At 35.0% G+C, this 19,908-nt stretch overlaps 1 protein-coding gene across 2 annotated transcripts in view; it reads right to left on the bottom strand.

Annotated features, from left to right (window-relative positions):
* LOC148941445 (WD repeat-containing protein 44) overlaps window positions 1-19,908 on the bottom strand; it is a 128,904-nt gene that overhangs the window by 92,314 nt on the left and 16,682 nt on the right. For both annotated transcript variants that reach the window (XM_089104381.1, XM_089104380.1), the window contains exons 2-6: window positions 8,934-9,031; window positions 7,018-7,529; window positions 5,100-5,501; window positions 1,447-1,583; window positions 83-196 (exon numbers count right to left, since the gene is read on the bottom strand). In XM_089104381.1, the coding sequence (XP_088960507.1) occupies window positions 83-196; window positions 1,447-1,583; window positions 5,100-5,501; window positions 7,018-7,529; window positions 8,934-9,031 (1,263 nt within the window). The remainder of the gene's footprint in view (window positions 1-82; window positions 197-1,446; window positions 1,584-5,099; window positions 5,502-7,017; window positions 7,530-8,933; window positions 9,032-19,908) is intronic.

The raw sequence follows: 19,908 nt of genomic DNA, 5'->3' as shown, positions 1-19,908 counted from the left end.
CCTTAAAACCATGGGACAAAAATAGGGGAAGGGGTAAAGAACTATGATTGGATATTCGTTAGATATTAACGTTAATACTTACGTTTTCTTCTTTAACGAAATTGTATCTCCATCATCCACTCCCTGTTCAGTGCCTAGTCTTCGAATATCAACACTTTCTTCATCAGAGTCACGACTTTTATCATCCGCGGAATTACTAAAAACAACAAAAACAATTTTCAAGTGTTTCCAAATATAAACCAACACAGTCAAGTTGAAATAAAATATTAACCATATTTTGCAACTTATTTATCTAAAACAAAGAACGTTTAATGTATTCAGAGTTCAGAGTTTTTATTCCACAATACATACACAATCCAATCACAGCACTCCTAATCCCCCTCGAAAGGCTCCATGGCCAGGGATACAAGGGGGAATGAGAAAAAAAAATACAATATATCCAAACAACCATAAGAAGAAATCAATCACCAAACAACATATAAAATTAAAAAGAGACCATACCTGAGGCCTGGGAGTCATAGCATAGAGAAGACCACCATATAACAAAACTAAACATTCAGGGGACATCAACTCCACAAAAAAAAAGTTACCAAATTCAGTTACCAAATCAATAAATAATATAAAACAACGGAGAAAGGGGACAAATGATATATACTACTGGTTTGGAATAAAATGGGCCAATTACTGACTGGAAACAAACTTCAGAATTTGTATTCAAACTTCCGTTTGTATCCTTTATTTAGGACCTAAATAAATAAAAAATAAAATAAGGATTAACAGCTTTCTTCATAAGAAAAAAGCTTTTTGGGATGCGTGAACTCCATGCACAGCCGTCAAAGCGCGCTTGTTTGAATTTTCTTCTCACGTCTCTAAGTCACCCAAACCTGATGAATTTGATGCAAGCTGTTTCCTCCACATAAAAGTAAACAAGCTATGCTTTGAGTATGGGTTTCTCAGAAAGTTTTCTTAAAAAGGAAAAAAATGCTGGTGGGATTCCATTTTGAGTTATTTATTTAAGAGGAAAACATTTTTTCAGCTGATTCTAGATACGTAAATTTTATTAACTTAAGAGGTACCAATCAGACCCAATTTGCGCTAGAAAAACATATCTGCAAAGTTTTTTTCCGGAAATGTTATTCGATTTGAAATACAAAGTAGACCATCATTTTTAACATATTATTTTGAGATCATGTTATCATCTCTGTTTTTTCCTCATTTTAGAATCTGCTTTACTCAGGGTCTAATAAAATAATCTACTTTACACAAATGATATTTCGAAAACCTCTTCTCTCTTTTTTATTTTGGTCATTACCGGTATCCCCCTTACCTTCTATGAAGTCTACCTCTGGAAATACCCAAGAGCCTAACTGATATTTTACCAGTATTAACCTTCTTCTCAAAAACTAAATTGAGTAATAGGACAAATGAGATATCTGATTAACTTACCCAACGTATTCCGAAGTCAACCTCATAATATGAAGGGAAAGCGGGTTGACACATTTCGGTATTTTATCTTCAGCTTCACTAAGAGGCACGCGCTCACCCGTGTCCAGGTTTAGAACAGTCAACTGATCCAATATTTCCTAAAAAATGTTGATATGCATTAAAGACATTCCATTAATTATAACTAATAGCCACTTCTAATATTGTGAATGTTGCTCTTTGGAGCTAAAAAAAAATTGCATTCACGGGTTTACAAGGACTTGATTTCTGGTTAGAGGGGGGAGGATCAAAAGATGAAAATGTTGCACTTTGATCCACAATTTTTCATTATTTCTGGGACCATGGGGGAGGGGGGATGAGCTTCGAACCTACCACATCGAAAACTCCCATCAGTTACTCCTTAATTTTCCCACATATAAAAAAAAGCATCATATTGAATAAAAAATCTTAGGCTTTAGTTATACTTAAGGGTTTGTTTCTATTGAAACGCAATAAATACAGTTACAGGTCTACGCGAAGTTACGGGTATTATGATATGATATGATTTATTAACACTAAAAGCCCTACTGGGCCATTAATACACAATACGCTTCAAAAATGATAAATGAAAACACCCTTTTATATAAACAAAATAAAAATAAAATCAAAAATAAATCTGAAGAAAATGATCTCTATGCCCCATGCCCAATTCAAGAAACCTTCCCAAATTCTTTATCCCCAAAAAATTTCTAACTCTTAATATATTGCCCACCCATTCCTCCCTTTCGAACCACTCCAGAAAAATTTCCTCTCTCAAACTTCTTAACTCCTTACATAAACATAAAAAAATTAATTAAATCATCATTTTCATCCCCACACATCAGACAAAAACTTATTATGCATCAGCAATACCTTGCATTGTGAGGGAGGGCTTCTCTTTCATTAGGACACGCGAGAGGCACTTATAAATCCTTAGAGCTATTACATAAGCATTTTCAATCCAAATATTTGACTTAATGAGGTGAAGAAAAAACTTCATTTAGGACAGTAGAAAAGGTTTAGCTAAAAACAGAGTTAGAAGTGCTCAGACCAGCAAAATGACTATCGGTTTTAGATGAAGTAAACAAGTACTCTATTCAAAAAAATCCAACATTCATAGAACTGATGCCTTTGAAAAACATCTTGGCTATCAATTCAGACAAGATTTATGAAAAACGAATTATTCCAATCAAGTGCTGAATGCCAAGTGCAGCATTATTTAAAGCTTAGCGAAGCATGAATCTTCAATTTCAGACGCGCACGGCAGACAGTGTTGGCCAAAATAGGTTAAAAAATGTATCAGAACAAGTTCTCAAGTTTAGACGTAGGATAAAGCTTAATTTCAAAGTCTTATATATATATATATATATATATATATATATATATATATATATATATATATATATATATATATATATATATATATATATATATATATATATATATATATATATATATATATATATATATATATATATATATATATATATATATATATATATATATATATATATATATATATATATATATATATATATATATATATATATATATATATATATATATATATATATATATATATATATATATATATATATATATATATATATATATATATATATATATATATATATAATAAATAGTTCTCTCTCTAAAAAATTCCGTAGTACGTATCAGCTCCTTAGTGTTTAAGCAATTCCTCGTTTTTCAATGAAATTATAATCGAGTCGTAATCAATTATCTCGGAGAAAAAAAAATTGTTCTGGAATTGTATTTGCTTGTTTTTTTGCAATTAATTTGACAATTATGCAAGATGAAAACATTAACCGGTTGATTTGAAATAATTCGATTGAATCGACCAGTTGAACCGTTTGACTCGGTCTCACTTCGAAAAGGTGTTTCTGCGACCTCAATAAACATAAAAAGCATGCACATATTCCATATTTTGAAAAATCCCCAGGGGCATTGCAGAATTCAGATTATTAGGATAAAAAAGTTGATCAACCCATATTGCTACATTTTTTAGTGTTTTTACTACTTTAATTGAAATATTTGTATTTGGATCGAAAATCGTTACAATCAAACTGTAATTACTAAGGGGAAAAATTACGGTGACCAATAGCCGAATCATACTTTCTTAAGAATAGCAAGTTTGATCATTGAACCAACTAACTAGCAATTCATCAACAGAGAATCAGTGTAAATAATTCATCACTGTAAGAATCACTGAAATATCATTGAGAATCAATGGAACTGAAAGATGAAAAAACATAGATACTACAAACTTCGTAGTGGTAGGGCGGGTGGGTGGATTGATTTTTCTCCAATTATCACAAAAGAATAAACTTTGTCGTTTTATTTTTTAATGTCTGTCGTCTGATAAACTTTGCTTCTAGTTGAGTTCTTTAAGACATTGCCCAAGCTCAATATAGCTTATCGCAATCGGTGGAATTCAACGTTTGTCAATGACATCCAATGAAAATAACTCTCTTTGCAAAAGAAAAACATTCTCTTTGCAAAGAGAATGGCTTTCATTGGCTGTCAGTGCTGAAAATCGATAGCACCACAGGGGTCGTCTTTAATTCGTGCAATATCATTACCGCCCAATGTTTTTAATCTAACTGCAACTACTACTTCAAAAAACTTATCGCAACATCAAGGAACCTGAGTGCAAAAGAGCTGAACATGTTCATCCCCCCCCCCACTTTGCCCAGAACTTCTATCTTTATATATGAAGCTAAAACGTACTTTAAATGATTTCGCACGAGCATTTCCACCTTCTTCAAGGACGCCCTGCTTTTTACGAGGACAGCTGGTAAAAAAAAATACCATGATTCCAAATAATTTTGGAATAATAAATACGATTTTGCAATAAAAGCATAATTAAATTTTTTTTTTTTTTGCATAGAGAATCTTACCTTTTTTCACTTTACACATTAACAATAGGATAGAGGCTAATTTTTTACGCAAAGCTATTTATTTGATATACAATTGCTTAAACGAGTACTTAACACTGCCCCTCAGAAATATCTACCATTGTTTATTTTATTTCTCAAAATACCCTCGTTTCAGAAACATATTTAACTACTGTCGTTACAGTGGATTCTAATCTTCTAATATTAGTCCCTACTCTTACAAAAAAAAAATTGACTGCGAAAAACACCCAGTTCTGCCATGTAGCAGTAAGTATGACGGCACTGGACCCTCAAGACCCAAACCGGCGGTGCTGATCTCCGTTTCGTGACCCTTTAGCCAGGAAGTGCAATGGGCGGTTGGGGGCCAGTCATCCTGTGCTTTCCCATCGTTTTCTAGTAAAAAACCAGATACATGGGTTGTTTGTGACCCCTCTTCTCTTAATTTTGTCGGTGACTTTGATCTTTGACCCTCATAAAACACAAAAAAAATAATGGCTTTTATAGATAAATTCACCTGGTCTACGTTAAGTAACAAAAGAATTTTGGGAATAAGTTTTCTACTAATACTTTTTTCTCAGAAAGAAACATTTTTGTTTTGGTTTTTTAATCGCGAAAGTACATAAAAATGCTAAAAGCCAAAAGAAGACTTCTAGTTTATAATCGGAGATGGATGGAAAAATGCTATCATAGTCACTTATCACCAAAAACATAAGAAAATCAAACCTTATCAGATAACGGTTTTCCAGAGTCCGATCTAAGCCGAACTTCGCTACCGAAAACTAACTGTTGTTTATCATCACAATTATTTTCAGTTTCTTGCTTCATTGAATCACTAGGACCAGATGATCCAGCTGCCTTTGTTGAAGGTTCGTCTTGCGGTTTCACCACGTAAAGGCCACGCTTAGCAGATCCGATGTCTAGATGTCGATTTCCGTCGGCTATCACATTGGTGGCAACAATGTTAGGTGACGGTTGAAGTCTTACAATATTTGATATGGCGTCAGGCTTGTCAGCAACAGGGCTAGGGACTTCAACCTCTTTCATATCTGATTTTTTGGCTATGACAGTTGCCTCAGATTCTTTGGTTGGCAATAACACTTTATCTGTTAGCAGTTGAAGACTTTCCTAGTTAGGGAGATTAAATTTAAGTTTATAACTATATGCTAACTCACTGAGAATGAAAAAAAAAGTCTGAATAATCAAACCAACATTTGAATTCCATGATGATGGTTTATAATTATCTAAATAGCTTAATTTTACAATTTATTCGTCGTAATAAACAACTAAAATACAATTTGTTTTTAAAATCAATCCAATCGAACATGAGATTACTATATTGGAGGGAAAAGGTGCTTTAGGTTTGGTATACTCAATGGATTTTTCGCTTTTTTTGAAGAGAGTCACAAAATTAATATCAAAGTTTGCTGTAGAAGGAATACAATTGTACAGTGTGAGGAGTATGTTGTGACACATCTCTAAGGTGGACCAGACTTCAAAACTTGTATACCACCGTTCTGTGTCGTTTTATTCTATTCCATGGAGCAAGGTATAAAACGAAATCTATAACTGCCAAGTATTGAAAATTAGTTTTAAGTAGATAGAATAAAAGTGTCATAAATCAATAGGAGAGGACTTTTCTTCTTTTTTAAAGGGGACTGATTATTCAAAACTTAAAAACAGAATCTCAGATGCTTTTTAATAAGGATAAATGGAACATCAATAAACCCCGAGTGTGGTGATCACAGTTCAACCAGACAATAAGATTTGGGGAGAACTGACTCTATACAATTATTTTACTGTTAACTGAGCTGAACTAAAACAAATATTATTTCTTCTTTCCTTTAAGAACCCAAAAACTGATCCAATTGAACAATTATACTATCGCACATGCTAATTAGCTCGAAGCACAACTCAGTGGGCAGTTAAAAGTTTCTTTTTTTTATTTAACATAAAAACAATTTTTTCATCAAGTTAAGACACTAGAGCTTGGTTTTTTCCTTATTTTTTAAGATACAAAATATTAATTTACGTACTAAATCTAATCAGAAGCAATCGCTATTAAGTTCAAGTTTATATCTAAAACAGATAAAAACACCAAGTCACGTTTAAAAGAAGCAGGAAAAACTTAAACTTGGGAAATTCCCAAAGCTGAAAAACATGGGAGAACCCACATATAAAAACAACAAGAAAAAGGAGAAAAAGGGTGCACAAGCTGTTTTAGTATCTGAGTTTGTTTCAAAAAAATATAAGCGGACGGTTTTAATTTTTGGAAACGAGGCATTATTGGGACTATTAGGCAAAGAAAATATCCATTATGGGTGTTCTCAAATGCCTTACTCCCAATCGGGTCCCGTTTTCTATCTTCTAAAGTTTCCATTTAATTCAATTTTAATAAAGAATAGTAGGGTAGTTTACCCCCCTCTGTTTTTATTCTCAAATTCATTTTCGAACAGCCTCTAAAAGATAAAATCGTTTTTTCTTTTGCTCACCAAAATGCAAAACAGTACAAGCTTATTCTGAAATAAGACAAATGAATGATTCTGTAACCCACCCCCATAAAATTTATACTTTCTTGGATTAGTGTCTCTAAATAACATTGTGGATTTTAATAGTAGCAACAAATAAGATGAAAATATAATACCTCAGATACGGCTCGAGAAGTTTTCCCTTTTTTCTTTTTTCTAGGTGGTGGTACAGGCTCTTTCATTTCAGCATCAGTAGGAGTTGGGGATTTAGTACTAGCAACAATGTCTGGTTCCTTCAACTCAATGTTCTGACTCGCTGACTTCTCTTCGTCAACCGGGTTTGGTTTCTCCACATTACTCTCAAGGTCTGAAACCGATTTGGACCGAGTTATCACTTCCCGCGATAAGTTCTCCCGACTAGCAGCAGTACTTCGACAGACCAAGGGAGTATTTTTCATATAAAGAGGCACCCTAGTGTCTTTTACACTTGACGCATCCGGATTTCCAAGAATGGCACCAACTCTTCCCAGCGACATCATACTGTGTATACTTACTGTGTCTGTCTCAACCACTCTGAATTTTGTAGTTTTACTTGTAGCATACACACCATCTACGGATGAAACCGGACTTTCTGGGCTTGGAAGCTCTTCTTCATCTTCTTCTTTATTTAAGAGGCGACAGCGAAGACCTTGTGATAATAATTTGTTATTAGGAAAAACAAAGACTATAATACATTGAGAAGAAAAGAAACAATAGAGAAGCCGGTTGTCCCCGGAAGGGACAACCAACCAGATTCCCCTCTCAATGTAAGCAGCCTCAGGTATGAGGATACCTGTTGTTTTTAGAATAAAAGTCCATCAAAAACAACTTTTCAGGAATCATGTGTTCCAAATCGCCACATGTAGAAATCTAGGGTAGGTTAATAAGGAGGGTGTGCGAAAGCACAAGATGAACTGCCCCCCCCCTTGCACTTCCAGGCTGAAGAGCCATAAGACAGAGATTAGCATCACTGGTATTGACTGTCGAATCTGATACCGCATCCTTTTCTTACCATCATGAGTTGATATGCTTGAACAGATAATAAAAAAATTCGTATCTAAATTAAGACAATAAAAATTTATACTAAAAGATATTATTATGGATTTTTGACCAATTAACTATTTTAAAAGCTTCAAATTACAAGTTTTGTAATATGATCAGGTCATTTTCTCTACTGATGCTAGGCCGGCAGCATGAGAACACGAGACTTAACCTCAAATTCTACAACAACATACTTTTTTCCTCAGAAGAAGGAACCAGTAACTACAAAAATATCTATTCTCTTGACGAAAAATTCTTCTCATTCCTCCAAATCAGTTCCAGGACCATTGCTCCAGTAAACATACGAAAAGAAGAATTATACATCCCATGCCCTTTTACTATCCATATATGGACCCCTCGTGGCCCCCCCCCCCCTCAATAAAAATGCTGGAGATTCGCCCCTAATCTTCTGCCTTGAAAGTCATTAGCTGACCTTTATTAAACAGGCAGAAGCACCCTCTTCATGGATGATTTCTAGGGCATTCTTTTGGATTAATTTAATTGCATTAGCAAATCTATTAGAAAGGCTAAGATGTCAAACAGGGTAGACATGCGTACTCAAAAAGTGGTCTAACAAAAGAGACATAAACATAGAGGGAATGGGATAAGGATGTTTGAATTTGTTTCGTAGCTTGAGGGAGAAGGGGGAATCAACTTGTTTAAAAATATTAGAATAATAGAGATTTCATCAAAGGTACCTAGACATAGTTACACTAACAACTTTTTAGCTAGGCATGCTCATTTCAGGCAGATTTGGATTTAGAAAGACAAGAAGATCAAAACTGATGTTTCACAAATTTACTTTCATATTCCAATTACTGGGTTTCTTCGTCACAGCTTTCTAATATTTCAGTGAGAGTCACTTGTGGTATTACAGCAGCAAATACTCCAGAATGACAAAAATTCCCTGATTCTCGCTAGATGAAAGAGTCCATTAGCAAGGCCATTAATCATTAAAATAAATTATTCCTCCCCCACCCTAACATGGTTCAATGAATATGACTTTACAAACCTTTCAACTGTTCTCTAGTTTTCTTGAGATCCAGATCAACATTGGAGTTCTTCTCATGGGTATCATCTGACTCCTCACTAGTATCTCCAGTTTTTAAACTAAAAAAAAGTAATAAAAATAAACTCATAAGCACAATTTAATATTTTCAGAAGCAGCAATCCTTAAACTACGACAGTCACTAACTATTGCTGCTGACCGATATCGTTCAAAAATGCTGGGTCTGCTTATAGCACTTTAATACAGCTAAGAAATAACCAAACCTATGGTCATTAAAAAAAGAAGAGGGGGATATCCCCATTAAGGGTATTCATTCCAGTATTTAATCAGAAGAGATCGAAATAATCCAATGACAAAGCATAATTGAAGTAAGTCAACTCAATAAGAGAGCCACACTGAGCCAAAAATGAAGAGAAGGAGCTTGGTTTCATTGTTGAAAACAAACTGAAAATTTCACCTTCATATCCAACATGTTTTATCTTTTAGCAATTCTAATCTTGAGCCACTAAAGTAAACAGCATGTAGCAAAAACGTAAATGCCTTTATAAAGCTGTAAAGGCTTAAGTCAGACCCCATCTTGCCTTTGACATGTGTATTGCAGACCCCTCATGTAAATAAATGCACATCTCAAAAATTAGGCACTCTTGGTAATGTATATCAAATGTTTTAAAGGTCTGTCTCTCTCTAAAATATAACAGGCACATATGTGTCACTTGTGCTACCCAGACTAGTTATCAATGATATACGCAGCAATATGATCACAGCCTTCATATTGTATAAAAAAAAACTTCTTAGATGGAGGAATAGTGAACTCCCTGTCAAAGGTAATTCAGAGATGTTAACTAAAACAAGATGTAATAGAAGGATTTGACAGAGATATTTCTCCTGAAGAATCATCAGTCCCTGGAATCAACTAACCAACTCAATTATTTATTTAGAATCCATCCGATCACTAGAATTAAAATCGACAATAAGTGGGACACAAAGTCCCGAGAGTTCGGTAGGAAGAACTTCCTAATATCATCTCAGGAGTGCTAAAGACTTTATGGATCTTGAAACTCCAAGTGCAATAATGTTATACTATGTTATATGTTATATTAATAATGTTATACTATGGTGTAAAGAAAAACCTTTTCAGAATGTTTCTTATTCTGAGGAACAGGCTTCTGAATAACCAACAAGAAGAAAAGAGAAAAGTAAGAAACAGAAAATTATGTTGAAATTACAAAATATTACGGGTGTTTCTGTTTCCAAATATTTGGGACAACCTATCATGGTAGTGCCTACTGTATTTGGAAAGTGTCTAATAAGCAATTAAGTAGCATAATTCTTTGGTTGTTATTGCAACTAGTTTGGAAAAAGAATTATTCAGCAAAATTTCCGATGAAGATTTTCAATTTTTTTAACTAGAGAACTGATGTGGGCCTTAGCCCTTCAAACATTCCTACCCCTCTTTCCCCAGATCATTACCACAAAGGTAGGCATTTTGCACCTTGTTTGAAGTGGAATCACATTATTAACAAAATCCCGAAGTGTCTCTAATGGTCTCTCTATTTTTTCCTGTCTGATTTCTGACCTAAAATAAATTTTAGTCCCATCCTGCCCATCCCAATACAAATCTTTTAGTACCGTGGCTGGCAGGTTTCAAACCAATTGAGCTGGAATCATGCACGGACTTATGTATAATTAATTAAAACAACTTTTTCCACAAAATAAGTTTTTCAAAGAAAAGTAAAGAACTCCATTAAACAAAAAAGAGCAAAAATTAAACCAAATAATCTACCAAGCGTGAAACTACCACAAATCAGCATCGATAAATAAATGAAACCCAAAACAAACAGAAATTACAATAAATAACCAAGTCAAACTCAAAACGAGCAGTAATTAACATAAGTTGGGTGCAAAACCCTTATGCCTTTCCAAGGCCAGAACATAATTTGCACTTTACCGAATAAGCATTAAGTTTTTTCACTTATAACTTTAATAAATCAGACAATATTATCATTTGATTACTAAATAGCAGTAAATGTAATTGAACTGACAATGCAAATTCAGTTGTATTTTTTCAGTAAAGCGTAAATTTTATTCTGGCCTTGGGAAGGCATAGGGGTTTTGCGCTAAACTTGTGTTAATTTCTGCTCGTTTTGAGTTTGACTTGGTTATTTATTGTAATTTCTATTCTTTTTGGGTTTTATTCATTTATCGATCCTGATTTGTGGTAGTTTCACGCCTGGTAGATTATTCGTTTTTAGTTTTGCTCATTTTTTGTTTAATGGAGTTCTTTACTTTTTTTTAAAAAACTTATTTTGTGGAAAAAAATTTTTTAATTAATTTTTGTTCGTTTTATATTGACATAGTTTCTTCAGGGAAAATAAAATAATACTTTAAATCTTTTTGTTTTTTAAGACTTTATAGTTTGGCCTGCTATTTGTATTTGAAAAGCTTGGAACTATAAAACGATATCATCATTGCAATAATTATGGTCCAAAATCCTTAAATGGAGGTTTACAAGAACACCTCCCGTATGTTCCTCCTCCAAGCCCCCTTAATAAGCTACGCAATTAAGGTACAGAAACCAATATATCAAATCAGATTATTAGGGGCGTGGTTCAGTTAGTACAGCGTTGTACTTCAAATTAGAGTGTTTTGGGTTCGAATCCTAATTGTTTTGGGTTGTTTTTTTTCAATCACGGTTTTGTCCCCTTCTATATCATCATTTTCAGATATTTCACTGTTTCTATAAATGTGTTGCACTCATTTTTAAAACATGTCACAGGAAGGTTTTCTGCTCAAGCTTTCTATTCAAAAGAGAATAGAGGTCATCCATTTCATGGTTTGCAACGACATTCTTAGTAGATCACTAATTCCATACCCCAACGAATGGCGTAATTTTGTCAAAATCCTGTCTGTGGGGGGGGGGGGGTGTAAAATCTGAAGCCGATTTTACCAAATCAAGTAAAATGACAGAGAAAACTTAAAAATGAGTCATATAATAATAAAAAAGGTAAAGATGTACTAAAGAAGAATCACGTGCAGTGGATGCTTGAATTATGCAGGATTATCTTAGTTTTGACAACACTTTTGGAGAAACTATATTTCACCTTGGGGGAGGGGACTGAGGGAAAACTGTTGTCTGGGAGAGGCAGTTGCTCCCTTTGTCCCATAGAAAATTACGCTCCTGACCCCAATCCCTTGCCACTCAGTGGTTGGAAAAGTGTAAGCATGTGGTTCTGGAACCACTCAAAGTTGTATATTAAAAGAAGGATTACTTATTGTTATACATACTTATTCAAATTATTTACTTGACAATTCCACTGTAATATTCTCTCCATACACAAGATTGTGTATCCAAAGAGGAAGAAAAACAAACGAAAACAGTTTTATAGGAGAATTCAGGTAATTCTTCCCAAAAATTTTGAAATGGAAACAAACTTAGTTTATAATACCATTTATTGTACCTACACAAGAAATTATCTTTTTTTTTTTTGGAAATTTCGATTCATTTCTAAGTAATGACTGGCTTTTATATTCAGGGATAGGTCAAATAACTCCTTAAGCCGAAAGGCACATTTCTGTTGAACTAGCAAAATTTCCCACAAGCATGTCAATATGCAAACCTGCCTTAGTTAACCTTTTGTGTCGAAGCTACTCGCCTAGAGCTACTTTCTTAAGTGTTACTAAATTTAGTTTTTTTAAACCAAGAATTAAATTTCTATTTCTTCTTAAAAAAAAAATTACAAAAAGAAACGACACTATTTTTCCCTAGATTGGAGGTGATTAGAAACTATATAAAAAAATAAGTTTTGAACTGAAACTAAGGAGCAACATTAAAACTTAAAACGATTCCGTAAACCAAAAAAGATCATGGCAGTATTGTTTCTAAACTAAATTTTAATCAAAAACGATTAGAGATTAATTTTAAAAAAACGAAGTTTTTCTGAGGGAAGTAAAGAGCGAAGTTGAAACTTAAAACGAACAAAAATTATTACTTCACAGCCTATCTAATATATATCAATTAAACCAGTGCAAATAAATCAACTGGTGATATTTCCCTATGTTTGTACGATTACAGAAAACTAGCGCTTTACTGAAAACACAAAACAGCATAGGAGGTTTGGTACAGTAAAAATAAACATTTAAGGGTACTTTTAACAGTATAAAAGTAAAGCATTTTTAGGTTCTTGCTTTATTTATTTGTTGTTGTTTTTTTTCATTTAATTCGGCATCACTTCTGCACAATGAGCTCAGTTCAATGATTGACTGTCATTTTGAATCTGAAAAAGACATTTCATGATTATTTTGAAGACAAGTTTGAAGTAAAAGAATCTTATTAGTATTAAGAGTACAGACTCGCTTTAAAATTTGTATCATAACTTGAAATTCTCTGTTGTATAGAGAGAAATAACTGGATCTCCAGAGTCCATATTATGGACTCTGGAGATCCAAGATGTTACCCGATAAACCAATCCATTATTTTTTATACTCTTTAATGACTGTAAACTTATTATTTTTATGCCTAAGTTTTTAAGACAATTTTAATTGTATACTGAAAGTTACTGATATCACAGCTCCTGTAAGACTACGAAGTTATAGATTAGTTTGTTGCTGGGAGGCAAAGTATTTACTTTTGACTCCTAAATCAATATTCTTGTTTTTTATACTTGGCTTTTGTGTTTTCAGTAAAGTGCTAGTTTTCCGTAGTCCTACAAACATAGACAAACATCAGCAGTTGGTGTATTCCCACTAGTTTTATTGATATATGCTAGATAGGCTGTGAAGCAATAATTTTTGTTCGTTTTAAGTTTCAACTTCGCTCTTTACTTCCATTGGAAAAAACTATGTTTTTTTTTAAATTAATAAATAAATTAGAACCAACAAACTCTACAGGGTGTCAGAAGAATTCATGGATATCACAAATCCATCAATCGACTGGAATGCTGGCAACCCTGATTGAGAATAGACAGCATTTGAAATCCATGCAGCACTCATGTTTGAACACCTTAGTAAAAATTCCAAGAAAGTAGCCAGTACCTTCCTCCTAATCTGGGTTGGTGCATAAGGCGGAGAGATTTTCTGTACTGTTTAGCTTGCAGAAACTGAAAAAGATAAAATCAGGGTCTACCTGAAGAATTTCAGCGACTATACAGCCACCCTAAAAACTAAGTATTCTTCAACTATATATTGCAGACGCCATACCATAAAAATGTCAAAATGCTGAAAAAATAAGCTTCTGGCTGAAAGGCCTCAAAACGGAGATCAGCACCACTGTGTTGGACTTTAAGGGTCTAGTGCTGTATCCTATACCTTTTTTATACACCAGTGAAAGTGAGATGGTCATGGTGAGAGCAGTAACTGCAATCTAGCAAATAAGAGACAAGATTGGTTGTGGAGCCAGAAATCTTAAGCTACTTGAAAAACTTACAGATCCTGGTGACACCCTTACTGTAGTCTAAGCTGTAACCATATGTAGAGCTCATGAGTCAACCCAAGCACAACTCAAAACCTTTGAACAAAAGAAACAAAAAAAAAGAAGTAAATCCTATTGTCAAAATAAAGATTCAGATCCCCAAAGAAAAAGACAGTGTTATTTATATTGCAGGAACTACTTGTCCCAGCATGTATGTGCTGCAAAGATAAAAACGTATACCAAGAGTGAAAAAGCAGAGCATTTTGCATGAGCATACAAAATAAACGCAGTAAACACTGCTGAAAATAAAGCTACAAACATTTCAACACCCAATAGTGATATATAAACCACAATCAAACAGAAGAGTTCTTAAATACCATCAACAAGGACTTTGCAAGATGAAATCCTTGCTGATTTCTGTGTGCAAAAAAATCCACATTGACTTCAAGATAGACACAGGTGCTCAGGTCAACTTCCGCCTTACAAATACCTGGGAAAGCCATCACCAAAGCTGCTGCTGCTCAAAGTCACGCAGTGAGTTACCAGCTGCAATGGGTCAACCATACACCATCTAAGAATCTTCAACATCTCTGGTTACAATAAAATGGGTCTACGCAGTCACTCACTTTTTATGTGGTTGAGTAAGGGTATAAGGAAGCTAGAAACAGAACCCAAAATACACTTAAAAGAAAAACACAACACCCACAATACATCCAGCCAAGATAATACCCCTAGCTCTGTAGCAGAAGCTGAAGAATAAGCTGGAATGACTAGAAAGTCTAGACATCATTGAAAAAGTCACTGAACCAATGCATTGGGTTAATCCCATGGTAATGACAGAAAAAAAGGTGGTGGTCTAAGACTCAACATTGACCTGAACAAGGGAATAAAACACCCCCTCTTGCCCAGTAGCTAACCCACAATACATCCAGCCAAGATAACCAGGCTAGATGTCTGCTCAGGTTACTGGATAACTCCCACTTTCCACTTGATTTTTATATTACACAACGTTCAGCACCATTTATAGCCAATACAGATGGAAGAGATACCATTTGGGCCTGGTGACTGCACAAGACGAGTTCCAGAGAAAACTGGACAAGGCATTCAAAGGATTAACTACTATTAGAGTACTTGTACCTGACCCCAATATCACCTCTATTCAACCTAATTATAATCCTGACCTCGAGAACTCAATCAGAGATGCCCGAATTTGTTTTGAAAGTACTGAAGTGATTCTGACTAATAATAAGGACTTCTCAGCAAATAATCCCAAATGTGCTAATATAATTTTGGCAGGTATTTGCAAATTAGGTGATAAATGTCATTTTGGACATGATCGTGCTCCAAGCAAGCTGCAGGAAAAAAGTATTCCTGATAATAGTGTTATAAAAAATTGCAAGTTTTTTAAGCAAGGAAATTGTAAATTAGGTCCAAAGTGCCCCTATAATCATGGATATATTACCCGTAACTTCAAAAAACAAAATGAAGCTAGTCCAAGAGTTTGTTTTTAATTTTTATATAACAAGTGCGACCAAAAGAAGTGCTCGTTATTGCACTTATGTCGTTTTTACCTCACTGGAAAGTGTACTAAAACAAAGTGTAATTTCCACCACGTTCCTTTATGTAAGTTAGCATCAAGTTGGCGTTGTTTTGGGTGTGATAGCCTGCATATTTATGTCCCCCCTTCCTTTTTGCGAAATAAATCGAGCTGCAAACAAAAAATAAGTGCACAAACTTGGGCAGTACCAGCTGTTACCAGTCATGGTAACAAGTTCACCCAACTTTTTTATGGGCAACGCCTAGTTTCTTCACGACCCCCCCCCCTCCCCTAGTTCGTGGTCCATTTGACCTTCAGTCTTATTCCCCTGTATACCCGATACCGCACATTATACCTCAGGAACCAATCCCTCAAAACAATCCTCCGCCCCAAGTGCTTAGGCTACGCCTGCCCAGTCAGTCCAACCCCCACAATCACTTTACTCACTTCGGACCATCCCCAAATCCCCCCTCACTCATTTTCCTCCCAAAAATCCACTTAATTTCGACTCTGTTCTTCTCTGCGCGCCCAATAAGTTACCAACCGGTTCTGGACTCCACCTGTTATTTACCAAAACAAACCCAGCCCCACCCCTCTCAGACCCCCCCCACCGTACTTCCCTCCCTCAGCCTCATCTTACCCCCCCAACCCCCATATAAAGAACACTCCCAATTTTACTTATTCCCAGATCACCAGGAAACCTTTCTCCCTTCCCTTGCACTTTATCCCCCCTGGCTACCCTACCAGTATAACTCTGGTTTAAGAGTAAGCAGGCAGAATGATCCACAGGTAACACATCCCTGCAGAGTTTCTAAAACATCAAATAGTCAGACGAATTTCACCGTAGTTCCATCCCATCTTAATAAAATTCCCGTAATTTATCCACTGTCCTCCTTTTCTCTCAGGCCCGGCCCAGTACCACCTTTCAATAGTGCCTCAACACCACACCCTTACCCACAGCATCCTTCTCATAAACTTCAACCCCAAATAACTCCCTCCCGAATAGAAAAAAAATCTCAACACCCAAATCGGTTTAAATCTCCAATTTTCCTACAGACCAATGCTAAGAACCTGAATTTGGACAAAATTACCGAACTCTAGGGTATCTCAGAAATTAGTAAAATTAGTATTATTGCTGTGACAGAGATTCAGTCCCTGAACCCAGATTTCCTAAAAATCAGTAATTATACTCAGCTTATAAAACTTCGCCCTCCCGATCACCCTCTCGGGAAAAAAGGGGGTGGTATATTATTTTTTGTCCGAGATAACCTCCAACCTAAACTCATCCCAACCCCCAACTTATCAGATTATGATGAAATTCTATGGCTGAGCCTTCGACCGAAAGTACTTCCCCGCCCTTTCAATTTAATTGTAACCGCCGTCTTTTATCATTCCCCTAACCAAAGTATTGACCAGAAACGCAAATTTATCCAACAATTTCTTATAAGTGCTGATTTTGTGTTGTCAAAGTATCCGAACGCTGGTATTTGCTTACTTGGCGATGCGAATGACCTGAGGATAGACTCTATCTGCACCTCTCTTAATATTAAACAACTGGTTAAAATATCTACAACAAAAGGTAACACCTCTCTGGATGTTATTTGTTCAAACATGAGTGAGTATTACAACTCCCCGCAAGCACTGCCACCACTAGGAGGCAGTTACCACTATTGTCTTCTTTTTCTCCCTCCTCAGCCATTGAACATTCCTTTACTACCTCCATTGGGGTTTGCCGTCCCCTCAGTGACACAGGACTTTTTTCTTTTGGATCATGGCTGACCAGTGAAGTTGGTCAGACCTTTATAATTCTAATAACCTTGATGACAAAATTTTGATTTTTCCCAAAAAACTAATTGATTCCTACTCATTATGTTTCCCAGAAAAAAAAAATCAGAAAGTGCTCCAGTGATAAACCTTACATAAATAATCACATAAAAATATTAATCCGCACGAACATAAGCTTATTTAACAGGGGTAATTTAGCTGAAGCAAATAAGTTAAGAAAGGAATTATAAAGTCAAATTAGAAAAGCTGCCCGAGCCTAATATAAAAATAAAATTATATACTTGTGCCATGATAAGCAAAGAACTGGTACTCTGAAATAAAAAAACTTACCGGCAAGAGTCAAGAAACATCTAAATTTTTATATAAATGAACCTCCAAAGACCACAACTAATGACCTCAATAAGTTTCTAGCTTCTACTGTCTAAAGTCTCCCATCACTACCTTACGCATTTCCAGATATTCCTGATCCTTTTTCATTCCCCCATATTTCTGGATTTGATGTTGTAAAAAAAATTGAAAAACCAAAACGATCAAGCATTTGCCGTTTAGATATACCTGTTCCTCTGATTAAAGCTTTCAGTGATTACCTCTCAAAACCCCTATCCACCCTGTTTAATGAAATTACCGAATCTGGACAGTTCCCTCAATATTGGAAACAAGGCTTTATTACCCCAATCAAAAAGAAAAATGGGAAGCCTGGCTTTGATGGCACTCGTCCTATTACCCTCACCTCGATTTTTTCAAAATTGTATGAAAGTTTTCTCGCAGACTGGCTTAAGATGAAAGTCCTCCCCCTCATTGATCTTAGACAGTTTAGTAATCTCAAATCCACGTCAACCTCTCATTACCTGATCCATCTTGTTGATACCATGGGTAAATTACTTGATAAACCTAACACTTGGCTTAATCTAATTTTTATTGATCTTCAAAAAGCTTTTGATTTGATTAACCACAATTTACTCATAGATAAATTTATAAATGAATTCCACATTGAAACTTTCCTTGTTAAGCTCGTTGCCTCTTTTCTTTCTAATAGATCTCAAGCAGTTAATTATCTAAATTGTTTCTCAGATCATTTCCCCATATTTAATGGCATTCCTCGGGGGACTATTCTAGGCCCTCTGCTTTTTTCTCTTATGATTAACACCCTTTCAACCCTTTATGACAATAGATGGAAATTTGTCGATGACTTGACAGTTTTAGAGATATGTCATAAAAACATCTTTAGCAACCCATTGGGCATACTCCAAGATATTGCCTGTCCGGCGTCTTCCCTTGACATGACAGTTAACCCTTCTAACTCCGCAATACTCTCAGTAACTTTCCTTAAGTATTCCCTCCCTCTTTTCTTGCTCCTATTCCTCCTGAAACCTCTGTCACATCTCTTAAACTCCTTGGTGTTACAATTTCTTCCAATTTGAAATGGGATGCCCATATAAATAATATCCTGTGACAAGCAAACTCCTCGCTTTCCCTCCTTAAACTTTTAAATAAATTCAGTTGCCCCCTATCACATTTACTGCAAGTATACATTTCTTTTGTGCGTCCCATATTAGAGTATACTTGTCCTGTGTGGCACCCTGGTCTCTCTAATGAAGCAACACAAAAAATTGAAAATGTCCAAAAGAGAGCTCTAAGAATTATTTTTAAAGAGGGCATGATACCATATTTGTATTTGTTAAATATTTCAAACCTAGAGACCCTCGAGATACGAAGAAATAATTTTTGCCTCCGTTTTGGTAAGTTGGCACTTTTGAACCCCTGTACTGCGTCCCTTTTCCCTGATTACCATTTACCTGATAGAAATCGTCCTCCACGAACTGTGTCCCAGCCTATCCCCAGCTTATTTCCCATTCTTTGTACTACCTTGCGCTATAAGAAATCCTTGATCCCTTTTTTTACTGACATAATAAATAGTGGTTAATTTGTACATAAATTTTGTCTTTTCTCTTATATAATAAAAGAAATAGCTCGTTTTTCTTTATACTCTTTTTTTTGTTCCCTATCCCCTTTTTATGTTGTTTTTTAAACATTTGTCAATGTGTATATTATTTATTTTTTCAGTTTTTATCTTTTTAACTAGTTGCCATTTTGCAGTTTTTAATATAAGTGACAAAGGAATCATATAGCATTCCGATGCCTTTATGTCTCGCTTTTTTTTGTGTATATTCGCTTATTCCCCCTCCCCCCTTCCTTTTTTTATGTCTGTTCTAATTCTTTTTCCGATTCGTATTTATGTAAGTTTAGTT

The sequence above is a fragment of the Artemia sp. Qi Xiang Cuo genome, chromosome 18, assembly GCF_049724085.1.
Source record: "Artemia sp. Qi Xiang Cuo chromosome 18, ASM4972408v1, whole genome shotgun sequence".
Lineage (NCBI taxonomy): Eukaryota > Metazoa > Arthropoda > Branchiopoda > Anostraca > Artemiidae > Artemia > Artemia sp. Qi Xiang Cuo.
Note: the sequence above shows the minus strand (reverse complement) of the source record. Positions and strands in the feature narration are given on the sequence as shown.